The sequence below is a fragment of the Mauremys mutica genome, chromosome 18 (genome assembly GCF_020497125.1).
Source record: "Mauremys mutica isolate MM-2020 ecotype Southern chromosome 18, ASM2049712v1, whole genome shotgun sequence".
NCBI classification, from domain to species: Eukaryota; Metazoa; Chordata; order Testudines; family Geoemydidae; genus Mauremys; species Mauremys mutica.
In genome coordinates, this window is record NC_059089.1 from 13,502,840 (window position 1) to 13,519,093 (window position 16,254).

At 53.2% G+C, this 16,254-nt stretch overlaps 1 protein-coding gene across 8 annotated transcripts in view; it reads right to left on the minus strand.

Moving 5' to 3' along the window:
* Positions 1-16,254, minus strand: part of ASTN2 (astrotactin 2) — a 614,387-nt gene that overhangs the window by 246,667 nt on the left and 351,466 nt on the right. For all 8 annotated transcript variants that reach the window (XM_044992620.1, XM_044992622.1, XM_044992619.1 and 5 more), the window contains one exon: positions 13,243-13,431. In XM_044992620.1, coding sequence (XP_044848555.1) covers positions 13,243-13,431 — 189 coding nt within the window. The remainder of the gene's footprint in view (positions 1-13,242; positions 13,432-16,254) is intronic.

The window sequence follows — 16,254 nt, forward strand, 5'->3', positions numbered from 1 at the left end:
TCAGAACTAGCCCAACACCTGAGCGCTGAGGACTGAACAGCAGCCTCCAGGGCTCATCCGCTTTGCTCTCCCCATATTGAACGTAGCAGTCCCTGCAAGGCACCCAGGGCCCCGGTCTGGCCTCACAAACCGGAGACTCCACTGAAGCCAGCGGGGTGGCAGGTGTGTAAATTTAAGGGGCCGCCTCCTGGTGAAATTCCATTGGCTTCAGCAGCATTACTCCTCCTTATGATGGTGCAACACAGCAGAACCAGGGCTTACCTCCCCCAGCTGGATCTACAAATGGCTGGGTAATGTCATGACCATTAGCAGGATCCGTAGCTGTGAGCGGTAGGTTAATAAGAGTAAACAAAGTGCCTGCACACCAGACTCTCCTGGGGCAGGTCGGGAAGGAACTCCCCCTCTAACTCTTTCCCACATGTATAACATTGCATAATTAATAATAATAATAACAACAATAATAATACCACCCAGCACTTACACAGCACTTTTCAAAGCACTTTCCAAAGGCACGTAGTACCATTATTCCCATTTTACAGATAGGGAAACTGAGGCACCAGGCAGTGATATGACTTACCCTAGGTTACCAAGCAGGATACTAATTGTCTAGATGCTTTATAGAGGAGTTGCAGTGCTGACCAACCACTGTACAATCAGATACTAAACCCTGCTGGGATACTAGGTTAGATGGACCAAAGATCTGACCGCTGACAAATGTCCTGGCTGATCAGAGATGGGGGTTCCTGTGACATTTTGTTCCCCTGTATTATGCCTGGATTTGTGGCAGGGGGACTTAGACCTTGGGAGCTCAGCTGCAGACGACATTGGCATGCAGGCCAGATTATCACCTCTCCTCTAGGCATCAGGACAGGGCACGTACAAATGGAGATCCTAATGGGGGATCGCAGGAGGGTTCTGTTTAAAAAATAGACTGTGGGTTTTGCAGCACAAGGCAGCACAGAGCATGGGATTCACCAGTGCTGGCTTCTCTGAGGACAGCACAATTGCGCTAAATTGCTAAAGACTCATTTACCGCCTCAGCCAGCCCAGCACACTTCGGTCCCGGTCTTCAATGCTGTGCCTGTGGCATCAGGCTGGGCTGGGAAACTGTCACCAATACGTCTGCGGTTTCAGAGTCGTGAACAGTAATAGAATCACAGCAACAAATAATAAAGGGAATGAAATGGAAGCCAGCCACCGGAAAGGAGCTCTATCCATTATCCAAACCTGAAGGGTAATAGGTAAACAAGCCATCTGAGGTACAGGGAGGTGCAGACCTTTCTGGCACTGGAATAATAAACAGCCCAATTATAACCGCCGCACTCAGGTGTTTCAAAGAGAAGATGGGGGAAAGGATCAATGAAATTAATTTAATATAGTTACAGACTCCATTTATTATGCTACGGGGGCTGAGGAAGTGCTCACTGAAGAGCTGCCGTGTGAACCAGGCCTGAGCATCACAGTTCAGTCACTGCGAGGCACCCGGGAATGGGGTGGTATGGCCATGCCAGCCACGTTGCTTTGGGTGTGCAACTGCCCTGCATTCATAAACAGCGCCCCCTGTAGGACCCTGGGGCTCGGCACCGACGTGGCACCTTACCCTTGTTCCACCTCCCGTACTCACTTGCATAGGAGCTACAGGCAACCTGACCCACAGATTTACCCGCATCAGACATCCTCACACAACAAGATCCAGTGGAAAGGCACCTGAACTGGGCTCGGGAGATCTGGGTTCTACCGCTGACTCTGCTACTGACCTGCTGTGTCACCTTGGGCAAGTCACCTCCCACCAATTTCCCCTTCCACTGCCTATCAAGCTAGGCTGTGGGCTGTTTGGAGCAGAGACTGTCTCTGACAATGGGTATGTGGAACACTGAGCACAATGGGGCTGTGATCTTGGCTGGGCCAGCAGGTGTAATAACAGTGATGGGTTCTGACGGTGCACCAGGAAATAGAGATGCCAGTTTGGTGGGCTAGGAGGGCTCCCAGCATGCTCTCACCCACAGCAACCAGCTCACTTGAAAATCACACCTGTGTGTGCGATGGCCACCAACTCAGCCAACACACTCGGGACAGAGCTGGGGACAGGCAGAGCTAGGAGCATGAGCTGCTAAAGCTTCCGAGCTGGAGGCTGTAACAAACTGCTATCCTCCGTGGATTGGCACAGAGGGGGACCTGTAACACACACTCACCAGTGGGCTAGTGTACATCCCCTGGCAGAGTCCCAAAGGCCTGTAGCAATGCACATCTACCTATCCAGGGGCAGGAGGGAGCTTTGCAGCCCGCTCGGAGGGGGGAGCCTGGAAGTTGGGTAGGAGAGATTGTTGGCATGCAGCTGTCGGCTGAGGCTGGGAGGTGCAGGGGGTATTTCCAAGGAGTCCCCGAGCAGAACTTTGCAATGACTGACAGTGAGACAAAGAAGCCACCCCAGGCCCTACGCCGGATCCAGTGCAAACTGGGAGAAGACTTTCAGTGGGTTCTCTGCAGCTCTCTAGCTCAGCCAGACTTATTCAGAGGACCTGCTGACTCATTCCCTTTGCAGGGAGTCTCAGCCTGTTAATTAATAAGACCTCGGACATGACAGAAATCTTCAAGGTGTTTCCACATCCAGCCCGTCTGAATAGATCCCAGAGAGAGCAAATAGTTTGTGGAGCTTTGGGCAACCCTGGGAATGGGGACTGGACCTTCGGTGAGCCAAGCTCCATTATTGCCAGGAGCTCCTTTGGCAGCTATCCCAGACTTCAAGAAATAAAGGTTCCCGACTTCCAGCATTCCCCTTCGTTGAAATCCCCCCCGCCCCCCATCCATACTGCAGCAGTCACAGCAAGACAAGGGTTTTGGGGGGGGGGGAACTGCTGTCTGAGCACCCTGACATTTGGTGCCTCAGCGCTCTGTCTGGGGTTTGTGCGGTGTGTGCTGCTGGGGGATGAGGCGGGAGGGAAGCGGTGATGGGGGAGCGCAGGCAGGCAGGCTCCAGCGGAGCTGTCAGCGGAGCCCCGCAATCATGGCGGAGTTTTATTACAGAACGAGAGGCGGCGAGGGGAAGGAGTGACAGATTTAAAATTAACTTGCCAAACTCCCCATCAATATTATGACAATTCCCCACATCGGTTCAGTGACCCGGCACACTGCCTGACAATATTAACATAACTTTGTTGAAACAAAACCCTTCGCGGGGCCCTCTGCTTTGGCGGCGGCAATTCTTCACTGAACACAGAAGCCCCTCACTCTCGCTGTGCTCTTTGATCACCATTCCTCGCACAGGGTTCCCCCCGCGAGGCTGCGCCCACAGGCAGAAACGCTGTCCTGGTGAGACCACGTCAGCACAGGAGGAGCCAGCCTCCGCTTCCCTGCTCCTGGGGGACTCTGCTGCCTGGTGCCCAAGGCTAACAGGCAGGTGAGGCAGAACCGTTCCCACTTCTCCCTGAGCAAGCGCTCTAAGATTTTTGCCCCCATCCCCTACTCTTAGTGGCCCAGCCCTGTTTCTCTTCCTGTTCGCTGTGGTGTCCAAGCACCTCCCAATCACTAGTGGATTTTATCCTCAATGGCCCATGATGCAGGGAGCTACAATCCCCACCTGACAGCTGGGGAACCGAGGCGAGATTAAGTGACTGTCCCAGTCATCCAGGGAGCCCGCTGCAGAGCAGGGAACAGAACCCAGGACTCCAAGTCTCCATCCAGTTCTTTAGGGCTGTCTACACTTAACACGTGCAGTGCTTCCGTGTAGACACTGTTTCCCATCGGCAGAGTAATCCACCTACTCAAGCGGCAGTAGCCAGGCTGATGAAAGAATTCTTCCATTGACCTAGTGCTGCCCACAAGGGACATGGGTTGGCTTAACAATGCTGCTCAGGAGTGTGGATTTTTCACACCCCTGACTGACGTAGTTAAACCTGCCCAATTTTCTAATGTAGACCAGGCCTTGGCCACTAGCCTGTGTTTTGTACTCTAGGCAGGGACCGCCAGCAGAGGTTGGAGCAAATCTAGCCATGCCCTGTCACTGAACATCTAAGCATGATGGGCCTGGTTCCCCACTGCCTTGCACTAATGGAGTGACCGACACCAGTGCAAAGGGAGGGGCAAAGGGTGCTATTCTGATCTGGCGGCGTGTGTGACTGACTCCCAGAGGCACAAGGGCAGCATGGCCTCTGCGAGCATGAGCTTTATAAAGAAGAACCCGGAGACACACACAGCTCTCCAGCGAGGAAACCCGGTGTTACTGGCAGGTGACTGGGAAGCAGAGGCTGAGACGGTGTCTTAACAAGAAATGAGAGGTACTGGGACCAGGTGTTCCGAAGGGCACGACTGGCATGCACCCGGGGATACAGCAAAAGTCCTATCCCCTCCTGCTGTGGGAGGAGTGCAGTGACCAAGCACCACGTTCCTATGTGTGTGCCCAGACACACACACACACATATACACTGTGATACAGCACGGCCAGAGGGCAGCAGGAGAGTGATCGATGGGAGATACGTAAGCCCCAGGATGATGAGAGCCTTATTCCCTGTAGAGGGAAAGGAGGCTGCTACAGATTAATTAGAGCACCTGAAACCAATTAAGCCAATTAGAGCACCTGAAGCCAGTCACCTGATTAAAAAAACCCTACTTCAATCAGACAGTTGGAGGAGCTGAAGCAGAGTGGTTTGGTGTTGGAGCAGAGAGCAGTTTGGAGGGGAGCAGTTGGAGGAGCTGAAGCAGAGTGATGTGGCGTTGGAGCAGAGAGCAGTTGGAGGAGTTGAAGCAGAGTGGTTTGGCGTTGGAGCAGAGAGCAGTTTGGAGGGGGGCAGTTGGAGGAGTTGAAGCAGAGTGATGTGGCGTTGGAGCAGAGAGCAGTTTGGAGGGGGGCAGTTGGAGGAGCTGAAGCAGAGTGATGTGGCGTTGGAGCAGAGAGCAGTTTGGAGGGGAGCAGTTGGAGGAGTTGAAGCAGAGTGATGTGGCGTTGGAGCAGAGAGCAGTTTGGAGGGGGGCAGTTGGAGGAGCTGAAGCAGAGTGATGTGGCGTTGGAGCAGAGAGCAGTTTGGAGGGGGGCAGTTGGAGGAGTTGAAGCAGAGTGATGTGGCGTTGGAGCAGAGAGCAGTTTGGAGGGGGGCAGTTGGAGGAGCTGAAGCAGAGTGATGTGGCGTTGGAGCAGAGAGCAGTTTGGAGGGGGCAGTTGGAGGAGCTGAAGCAGAGTGATGTGGCGTTGGAGCAGAGAGCAGTTTGGAGGGGAGCAGTTGGAGGAGCTGAAGCAGAGTGATTTGGCGTTGGAGCAGAGAGCAGTTTGGAGGAGAGCAGTTGGAGGAGCTGAAGCAGAGTGATGGGGCATTGGAGCAGAGAGCAGTTTGGAGGGGGGCAGTTGGAGGAGCTGAAGCAGAGTGATGTGGCGTTGGAGCTGAGAGCAGTTTGGAGGGGGGCAGTTGGAGGAGTTGAAGCAGAGTGATGTGGCGTTGGAGCAGAGAGCAGTTTGGAGGGGGGCAGTTGGAGGAGTTGAAGCAGAGTGGTTTGGTGTTGGAGCAGAGAGCAGTTTGGAGGGGGGCAGTTGGAGGAGTTGAAGCAGAGTGATGTGGCGTTGGAGCAGAGAGCAGTTTGGAGGGGGGCAGTTGGAGGAGTTGAAGCAGAGTGATGTGGCGTTGGAGCAGAGAGCAGTTTGGAGGGGGGCAGTTGGAGGAGCTGAAGCAGAGTGATGTGGCGTTGGAGCAGAGAGCAGTTTGGAGGGGGGCAGTTGGAGGAGCTGAAGCAGAGTGATGTGGCGTTGGAGCAGAGAGCAGTTTGGAGGGGAGCAGTTGGAGGAGTTGAAGCAGAGTGGTTTGGTGTTGGAGCAGAGAGCAGTTTGGAGGGGAGCAGTTGGAGGAGCTGAAGCAGAGTGATGTGGCGTTGGAGCAGAGAGCAGTTTGGAGGGGGGCAGTTGGAGGAGCTGAAGCAGTGGTTTGGTGTTGGAGCAGAGAGCAGTTTGGAGGGGGGCAGTTGGAGGAGCTGAAGCAGAGTGATGTGGTGTTGGAGCAGAGAGCAGTTTGGAGAAGTGCTGTGGCCAGAAGGCCGAGACCCTAGGTAAAGGGAAACCCGGCTTATGCAGAGCAGAGGGACTCTGCACACACAAGGGGTTGGGAGAAACTTGGCCCAAGCAGAGAGAGGGCAGGAAGCCCCACAAGCTGAAGGGCCGAAGAGGGAAGTAGCCCGGGGGAAGGAATTGCAAGTTCAAGTGGTTCGCTGCTCTCCCTAGGGCCCCTGGGCTGGGACCCGGAGTAGAGGACGGGCCCGGGTCCCTCCCTCTCTACCCCCCTTTTCTGGGACACTAGTGGGACAGTTGATACCCCAATTCAGGGGTGAGAAACGGCACCCTGAACCCCCACAAGAGGAGAAAGCGCGGGACCCATCATAATAGTGCCGGCAATTTGCCACAACACACACAGGCACTTACCCACACCACATATGCCTTGGTGCCATTATGTCATAAACACAACCGTGTGCTAACTCACATGTATCACCCAGTGCACTGCCCCGGTGGTATTCTGATCACTACCCCATCTTGCCAAGGACTCATCGCAACAACCTGAACTGCTTCAACCAGATTGGTTTTTTTTTCACTCACATCCATCAAATGGCCACGGAAACGTTTCCTTCTCCCCACCCCCACAATGTGTCGCTTCCTCCCCTAAACTGCATTGGCTACATCTCCCATCCCCACCACCCAAAGAATTGGCAACTGCCTAAGTTCACTGCCACCAAAGACAGGAGCTCAAGCGAGCTAGGGGCCCACCCCAGCCTGGAGCTGAGGGAGGAGGAAAAAAGAGACACAGCAGAAGATAAGGGAAAGGGAAAGATCACATTTAGGGTCAATCAACTTGGGCAGGGTCTTTCCAATCCACTCCCCAGGCAGCGCTTTTCCTGTGTGACAGTTACATGTTGGGCTGACATCCCATTCTCCACCTATCAGCAATATAGCAAGCGAAGCTCCCTCCATGAGCAGTAATTTGGGATTTCTGTTTACCTATTGCATAAAAGCAACAATTTGAAATGCCAAACAACCCGTAAACAAAAATCTTGGTTCCCTTGGAGCAAGGAGATGGCGTAAAACACAGGCGGGACTGGCAAACAAGCCATTTGGAAGATAATCCCCCTGCAATTTGGAGACTACAATAGCTCTTGGTTGTGCCCCATTGTGATACAAGAGAGGGAAACACTGTTAATCTCGCCTTCCGTGAGCTGGATTTGTCGCTGAGCCTCCCACCCAAACCGAGAGGTGTGTGGGGAATATTGATATATTTTTCTTGAATTGGGCTTATTTGTGAATATTCCACAAATTTAACATTTTGGGGGCGGGGGGAACCGTGGTTTTGAATGTGTTGCTCACAATGTCTTGGGGGAACTTCAAAGGGGAGCAAAGCGGATGGTTGGAGCGTGATTAAAGAGCCTTCATCTGCCGTCCCGGCGTTCAGCCAAAGGGAAAGAAAGGAGGAAGGGAAACGCATTGTACAAGGGTGACTTTAGGGCACGTCCCTGCCTCTTTCACACGCTCACAGCCAGGCGCGTGGAAGGCTCGGCATGCCTCCCTGCACGCCGTGTTTGTTACTTTAAATGAAGGGCACAAAGCTGGAAATCAGGAGCCCGCAGGTGTCAGGAGAGAAGTGAGAGGCAACAGGCAGGTGGAGCAATTCTGTAACAGCGCAGCCAGTGGACAGGACTCCCTGCCCTTCCCACCCCTGAGCTCTAGAGCTCTTTGGAAAATTATTTTTTTCCCTCCCATATTTAAAAAAACGGTATTTGGGGTTTTGGATTTGGGGCTTTCACTTGAAAATGTCCAGGTTTTGTCAAAACCTGGAATATTTTCATCCAAAATATAGTAAAAAGGTGTTATTCGGTCCTGGACCAACAGGAAAGCTCCAGAGACCGGCATTTCCGATCTTCACTGGAAGTCCAGTTTACAGTCTGGTTGGCGAGGGGCCGGCAGGCTCCCTACCTGGCTCTGCGTGACTCCCCACAAGCGGCAACATGTCCCTGCTGCTCCTAGACGGAGGCATGGCTAGGCAACTCTGCACGCTGCCCCCGCCCCACCCACCCCAAGCATGGCTTCACAGCTCACTTTGGCCAGGAACTGTGGCCAATAGGAGCTGTGGGGGCAGCGCCTGCAGGTGGAGGCAGGGTGCAGATCCGCCTGGCCGCGCCTCTGCCTAGGAGTAGCAGAACATTTCGCCGCTTGCAGGGAGCTGCCCGAGGTGAGTACCTCCCGGATCCAGCATCCTGAAACTCCTCCCGGGCCCCAACCCCAAGCCCCCTCCCGCACCCAAACTCCCTCCCTCTTAGTTAACCGGAATTTGACTTACCGGCACCTCCCATTTTCCCAACATGCCAGATAACAAAGCTTTTATTGTATTTTTTCCACACAAAAGATGTCATTGTTGACAAAACACAGTCATCAAGTTTTCAATCCCCAAACCTCAACCAGCTCTGCTCATAAGCTCTTTGGGGCAGGAACCTCATCTTGTCTGTTGAGTGCTGTGCACACCCACAGGGCTATGCAATAACACAGTAATAATTAATGAATGATAGCCCAGCTATGCAATGGAATGAGCTATGTGCTGTTTTCTTCACTGTCCATGAACTAGAAGGTGACATTCAAGGATGTTGAGACAGGGACAGATGCTCATCACCATGGCACACGCAGTTAGGGTGCTGTAATAATTCCTGCGGGGTAAGATATGTCTGCTGCTCCTCCGAGTTGAATGACGTGAGCTGCTCAGCCTATGCACACGCATTAGCTGATGTATATGAACAGGAAGCATCCTCAGTGGCTAGGTGAACAGGGAAGCAGAAGCACAGGCAAGAGAGCTTGTAACACGGTGATACCAAGGGACAGGGCTAAGATCTCAGGAATAATCTGATTCACCTGCTCCAGCCGGGGGTGTAATCCTACCAAATCCTTAACTCGATCTAGTTCTAAAGGTGGCCACAGCACGTCCCAGTCCACATGAGGAGCCTGCCCATACTCCAGCACAGCCCCTCATCTCATGCTGTGCATTGGACGGAAAGGCATATCCAGCAACCTGCTGCCGAGTACTGGGTGGCACTGGGACACTCCAACACTGAAGGGTGGCACATCTAGCTGCCTGGCTCTTACCACCAGACCCTGGAACTGGGACAGACGGGGACATCCAGGCTAAGATGTGAGGGACAAAGCTTCTAGCTGCACAATGCCTTCCCCCAGCACCGGGCTGCCATGCTAAGTAGATGGAGACTATACTCTTTATTAAGGACACTGCAGCTATGACAACATGGGAAGTGGGCAGCATTTAAAGGACTGTCACCTCTGCATAACTACGGGATCCCAGCCGCGATAAATGCCTTTAAAATACTCAGCCCTTTGTCCTGATAGCAGGTTCTTGCTCCTACTTTGCCGAAACAGGCTTTTAATCCCTGGTATTAGGGAGTTTCCTGCTATGTTTCAAATGCACCAAATTAAGGGCTTCTTGAACAGCTGGCGTCTTAATGCTCAGAGAGGTTCTTGAATATATATGAAAATCAGAGGCAAATTACATCTTTTAGTTAATAATTTCTTCTCCATTAACCTCCTTTCCGGCCCTTGTTAGAGGATGATGTAATGGTGTTTCTACACCATAACCCTCCACAGAGAGCAGACAGAGGGACTCCAGGGGAGGGGGCTGAACACATTTGTGTGCGGGCGGGTGGAGTGTCTCATTTTTAGCCAATATTCTCAGAACAAACAGCCTAATTTTAAATAGGCAGCAAAGCCAGCACCAGCCTCCTCACCCCAGGGAACAATCTCTAAAGCCCAAGACATTGGTATCCTGGGCACTGAAAAGGCTGCATATTATACTGAGTCACGTATATTAGATAATAGTATAGATGTGCGCAGGAAAGAGTATAGCAGGACTCCCACCCGCCTTTCCCCAGGCATTCATCCCTTGTGGGTACTACCTCCCTTCCATTCTCAGTGGATACTGCAATCCCTCCTCTTCTACTCAGCCACCACGGCTGCTGGCTCTTCCACCCCTCCAGTGTTGCTTTCACCCCAGAACTGTTCTGTCCCTGTCCTATACAGCAGCTGGGCTCAGGGCCAGATCCTCCGCCGGTAACTGTCATAGCTCTGCTGGTTTCAATGAAACCGTGCTGATTTCCACCAGCTGAGGATCTGGCTCCTTGCCTGCAAAGCACATGGGCAATTTTTGTCCGGATTTGGATATAGTGTAATCCCCCGTGTTATGTCCCAGGTAGATTGTGGTAGGAGCTATCCCGGTGATGGCAGTGGTGCTGGAAACCCACAACTCACGTGCCCAGGATGCAGACAGAGATTAAGGCCACCTAGTCTGACTTCCTGTCTATAACCCAATAGCTCGGGTCAGACTGATGCATTTCGCTGCTCAGGAGACTGAACCAGTGTGTGCCACAGGCAGAGAACAGGAGAGAGCCAGGTGTCCTCAGGGCCCCGGGCCTCTGCAACGGAAGGGAAATTAGCTCAAAGAGACATAAATTTGTGTGAGGTCTCATGGAGCTCGGGTGCTAAAACTAGAAGGGAGCTGTGGCAGCGGGAGAGGCGGCTGTCCCGAGTGCGTACGTGTCGGAGACGCTATGTCTATACACAGGGTGTCTAGCCCTTCCTGCCGCTCGCATTGCCACAGCTACCATCTGGTTTTAGCACCTGAGCTCCATGAGACCTAGCACAAGTTATGTCTCCTTGAGATGGGGATTACAACCCCCGGCTGGAAGGGCAGACAGGAAGAAGCTTTCCTGTGCCACCTCAGAGCACTGGCCCTCCCTGTCCGTGATCCTGTCTCCAGCTGTGGCCAAGCCTGATGCTTCAAAAGGCTACGCCCTCCCTCTCAGAATACACCTTTCCTGACCCCTGCAAGCAGCTCTCTGACGGCCTGACGCATGAGATTTGATCGCAGTCATTCTTAATGCAGAGCTGCGAGTGTTAGGGGAGCATGCCGAGTTCTGAGCAGGTTTCACATCAGATGGGGAAAGCGTATTTATGGTCTCACCTCCCACTGGCATCCTTCCTTCGCCTGGGAACCTCCAGCTGAATCTTGGCCTGGTAGCTAGAGCTCCCGGAACCAGCTGAGGTATTTCAGACTCTCCACTGGTCGGTGGCTTTTTGGACTCTTACACCTGGACTGTTTGGGAGGCAGGTGTGATACACTGGGGGGAGGGGACAGGTGGAAAAGGGTATTTCTCAGTTGACTGGGAGAACTTCAGCTGCATCACACAAATCCTGGGATGTCTCAACAGGTGCACGCAAACAAACCACACTCCTTGGAGTCCAGTGAATGCGGCACAGTTCTGGGTTGAGGTGGAAGACATCTGCTGATGAAGACTGAGTGGAGAAGGGAGGATTTCCCCCGTGGCGTCCCTCACCATGCAACGGTACGAAGGGAAAAATCCCCAATGGCGTCGGCGCTAAACGGGGTGCTTACGAGAGCGCGGTGGGAAAATCCAGCCATAAATGGAAAATATTACATAGGCAAAACTGTCGTGGCGGGGGTGGGGCTTCCCCCTTGCCACCCCAGAGGGCCTGACACACCCAGAACAGCATCGGGCACCCTCTTTGGCTGAGAGCTCAGCTCACAGTTCAGCAGGCACGGCCTTATGATCTGATTTGGGCGGGAATACCAGCCTGCGAGAGAAGAGAACCGAATCGGGTCTCCCTGTCCAGCCTTCCACCTGAGGGACAGATTGGGTTGGGCTTGACACTGAATCAGCACTGGACCAGGAAGCCCCGCGGCTGGATGGTGTCTTGCACTGCTTGAGCCCAAAGCCAGCCAGCCACCGAACCCAGGAATGAAGTGAAGTGTCTCCCCACTAAAACGGAGTTATACAATCCTGCTGGCTTTATGGCTGGTATTTAGCCTGGAAGATGGTTTCTCGCCTGCTTTTTAATCCCCGCACCAAGTGGCAGCACCTGGCAGGGTCAGATAAAGGAGGCCCCGGGGCTGTCTAGGCCCAGTATAGACCGAGTGGCTCAAACAGAACGGGAGCCAAGCTGGATTGGGCGGGAGGGAGGCAGTGTACTCCGTAAGGATTCATGTTTGTTGTTGTTTCTTTTTTTTAAAGCATCTTTCCCCTCAGAGCCAGAATCCATCCTGGCTGCGGTAGCGGCGAAGGAAAAACCCGTCTGCCTCGGAGTCCCTGAGCCCTGCATTTCCTTTCAGGCAGCAATAAACAGTCCCCTCCATCAGGCTGCTGTCTGGGCAAGGGGAAGGCTGCCCCTAAACAAATCCCCCAGCCCTAGCGCAGGGCAAGGAAAGGCCACTCTATTACAGGAGCGGGAGAGGAAATTAAAGCCCCAGCAAGAGGACAGCAGCACAGGCGGGAGCTGGTTATGACGCAGGGAGGGCTTATGGGAGATTGCGGCTGTCACACAACGGGCTCTTTAGGCTGGCAGGTTTCATGAAACGCCCAGTCCTGCTCGGCCATCAGGAAACAAAGCGCACGGCAAAGATTTCCAATCTGCGTTCCTGTCTCCGTTCAAAAGGCCCCACCAAGGATTGCCACAAGGGGAGGGGAACTGAAGGAGAACGTGCTAGGAAAACTGCCTTCACGCACTGTCAGTTCTCACTTCCGGCAATGGCTGCTGCTCTGCAGACGCCAAAGCGCACACTGCCGAGAACCCCCGAGTGCTCGGTTTGCCAATGCTTTCTGAGTGCAGAAAGGAGCAGAGCAGCTCCCTGTAGGTCGTACTGGTTCTACAGTCCCCATTGTCATAGCAAAAGGCCAGAATTCAGCACGGATACATCACTGGGGAGATTTTACACTCGACTGGAGAAAGCCACGTGGCTGGACCGTAAGAGATGTAGAGCACACGCAACTCTGACTGAAGTCCGTGGGAGCCATGAGGCCTCAGCGTTTTTGAGACCACTGGAGAACATTTTGTGGGGAAGAACCCTGCATCGGACCCTGGAGTGGCTGGGTGGATGTGGAGTAACTCCCACTGGACCAGCCGCTCGGTTGATGTACATCAGCATAGATCCTTTGATGTCAATGGGGCTAAGCTGGTTTACACCAGCTGAAGTTCTGGCCCCACTATGTGACACACCTCAGACAGAAACAACCTCCCAGCTCTTTCCCCACCTCTATTTTCTTTGAGTTGCCCCCAGCTCTTGTATGCCAATGTTGCAAGATAGAGCTCTTGACAGCTAAGCTTCCCACCACCCTCACCTCTGACACCCCCCTTTCCGACCTTCAATATCCTCAGGGTACGTCTTGTAAATCCACCATGTTACCTGACCCAGCGAGGGGATGGGGCAGTACCTGAAAGTCATCTGGAACACCTGGCCTTGGTTGACATGCTGGGTCCTGTTGTTGTAACCATGCAGCATCTCACCAAAGAGGGTGTCGTTGAATTTGGTGTCCGGCTTCAAGCACTTGGGGCCCTCGCAGATGTCAGACAACATGAGACAGGATTTGCCATCTGGAGCGAGTTTGTATTCCTCGACACAGCTGGGAAACAACACAAACTAGGTCAGAGAGAGAGACAGAGCCACACGCACGCAATGCCCAACCCCCGAACAGGGCTTGTAGTGACATGAACCCTGCTGCAGAAAGACTCTTCTCAGGACAGGAGAGTCAGGGTGATAAGCACAATCGAAGTACAGCAAGCCAGCTAACTGTAAGGAACTCCATGAGGATCTGGGGAACCAGGGTGCAGCAAACTATTCCGGGGAGTCACATAACTTAAAACCTGCACCGGGCAGGTGCACCGGGCCTGGAGAGCCAACAGAATATTAGCTCCAGGCTTGGCACTCAAAACCTAGGCTGGGGCGAGCTCCTGGAGACTAACAGCTGAGGCCTGGAAGTTACCAATCCTTGTTATTGTTGCAGCATCAATAGCAGCTTTCTTCAGCACCAAGGACAGCTGCAGCAGAGCCTGACACCCGCATTGGCTGCCAGCTGCAACTGGTGCCAGCAGTGCGTACTCTGGGCCTCCCTGTGGGTAGGCCTGGCAGCACTGGAACACCAGTACTAGGGTCACAAGGCAATATGTTCTAGCTGCCTCGGTCAGGTGGCGGGGGGAAGAGAATTCAGCTCAAACATCCTGCCCTTCCCAAGGCAGCAAGTCCCCACCTACCAGGGCAGATGCTCACAAATCAATGGGAATGATGCCCTGTGCCTGATGGCAGAATTGGGCACCAATGTACATTGTCTATTTAGCTGCTTTATTTCACACACTCTCTCCCAATACTTGTACGAACACCCATGCCAATGTCCCCCCCAGCCAACAGCACAAGTAAACCAGCGACACCGCCCCTGTTTTTATTAGTTGTTCAGTCTCCAGAGATGTGAATCCAAGGTTTTCTGTTCCTCTCTCCCACTGTTAATTCCCAGTGCTTCTACAACACTTCGCAAAGGAGGCAAGTCTTGTCACTACTCTTTTATAGATGGGGAAACCGAGGCAGGGGAAGGGTGAGGTGACTTGCCCTCAGGTTACACAGGGATTCCTGTGGTGCAGCCAGAAATAAAAAAAAAAACAAAAAACCTGCTCTCCAGACTTTTGCTCCCACAAGACATGCAGGATGATTTTGTGGAGGAGGCACTGAACTGGGGCTAGGAGATCGGTGTTCAATCCCCAGCTCTGCCATAGACTCCACGTCACCTTGAGCAAGTCACTCAATCTCTCTGAGCCTCGGTTTCCCAACTGTAAAATGGGGATAATCCTTTTTTTGGCCTTTCTTGTTTATGCTACAAGCCTCTCAGGCTAGGGCCTACGGGTCACTGTTTGTACAGTGCCTAGCACTACGTGGCCCTGGAGGTGTAGTTATAATACGACTAATGCTTTACCCTGTACTCATCACACGGTATTTGCTTGGCCCAGCTGAACGAGTTTTCTTGCCTTCCCTGCGCATGTAACACACTCTGTTGGAATGCAGAGCCTTGCTGTGTATCCACTTCCCTGCCGAAACTGCCCCGCTTCCCAAACCCCTGCCTAGCAGCTGCGGAGGGTGTGTGTTTTCTCTTTATAACACAGTCATTCCAAGCAGCAAAGCAATAAAGCAAGGGGAAAAATGAGAGGAAAGAAAGTGGCTGAGAAAGCTGGATCCCCTGGGAGCTGTGAACGGCTGAGGCTCAGCGAGATCTCTGCCGTCTGAGCACCTGGATGTGTCAGGAGCTGACAGGTGTTCCTCGGAGTTACTTTTAGGGATTTGCTTCTTCACTGCACAAACCATGACTCACGTTTCCCTGAAGGTCAAAGTGCTTTTCCGAGCAGTAGCGGCCACCGGGCAAGAGGCAGAATGTGTCCGGAAAGTTTTAGGGGAGTCTGTTCTAGGGTACCCACGCTCCCTTTTCTGCCTGCCGGAGCTGGCAGAGAACTTGGCTTTGGGACCCTAATGCACAGGGGATATTGGGAATATCCCCGTTTGAGTGTGATCCACCGGGCTCCTGCTGCTGGCTGAGAAGTCTCCCCAGTGCTTACAGGAAGGATGGTGGACATTGTGATGACACTTTCCCCGGGGCACCGAGAGGAAAAGAGATCGGTGCTGTCTGAGCAGGGCCAGAGGAAAGTAGTGATAGACCAGGCTGGCACATACACTCTGGGGCCTGTCCTGCCAGTCCCTCTCCAGCTGACTTGACTTCAGAGCAGTGATGCATGAAGGCTTTGTGTATAATGCAGCTCATGGCCTGAAAGCAGCATTCTCCAGAGGAGCAGCACTGCGGGAGAGGGGATTCTCCAGCTCTGTAGATTCTGGCTGGACCCCAGCAGCACACGTGCTGGGAGAAATTGGAACCCCCTCGCCTCCCCCCCCCACCTCAGGCTCCCTCCCTCCATCCAAGCAAACCCAAACTGGAACAATGGCTCTTATGAACACACAGAGGGGCAGTCACTCTGCCTTTACCAAGCACAACACTTCTCCCCCGGCAAGACGGGCAGCAATGTCTGCAAAGGCGAACAGGGCAGGAGCCCATCAATGCTCCCTGCAGGTTTGTGTAGTTAGGGGAATGGCTTTCCAGGTCTTCAGTGCCCTCTGACTCTCCACCACCCACCAGTTTTAGCCAGATGCTGCACGTCTCCCTCTACTCTCTGCCTCTGCCTCTGCTGATGGGGTATCCCGCTACTTTCCCACTTGCCTGGGAGCCACTTGCCTCCATTTCAGTGCATGCTGCTGTAAATCCTTCTCCCGCTGCACTTTTTTGCTACCCTCCAGGGGACAACTGGGTGCAGATGTTTCCTCCAGTAAATGGCTTCTTGCTACCTTCCCACTCCCACCTCTTCCCCTGTAGCTAGGAGGACTGAAGTAGGTGAATGCGTGGGCTCACAAGTATGTG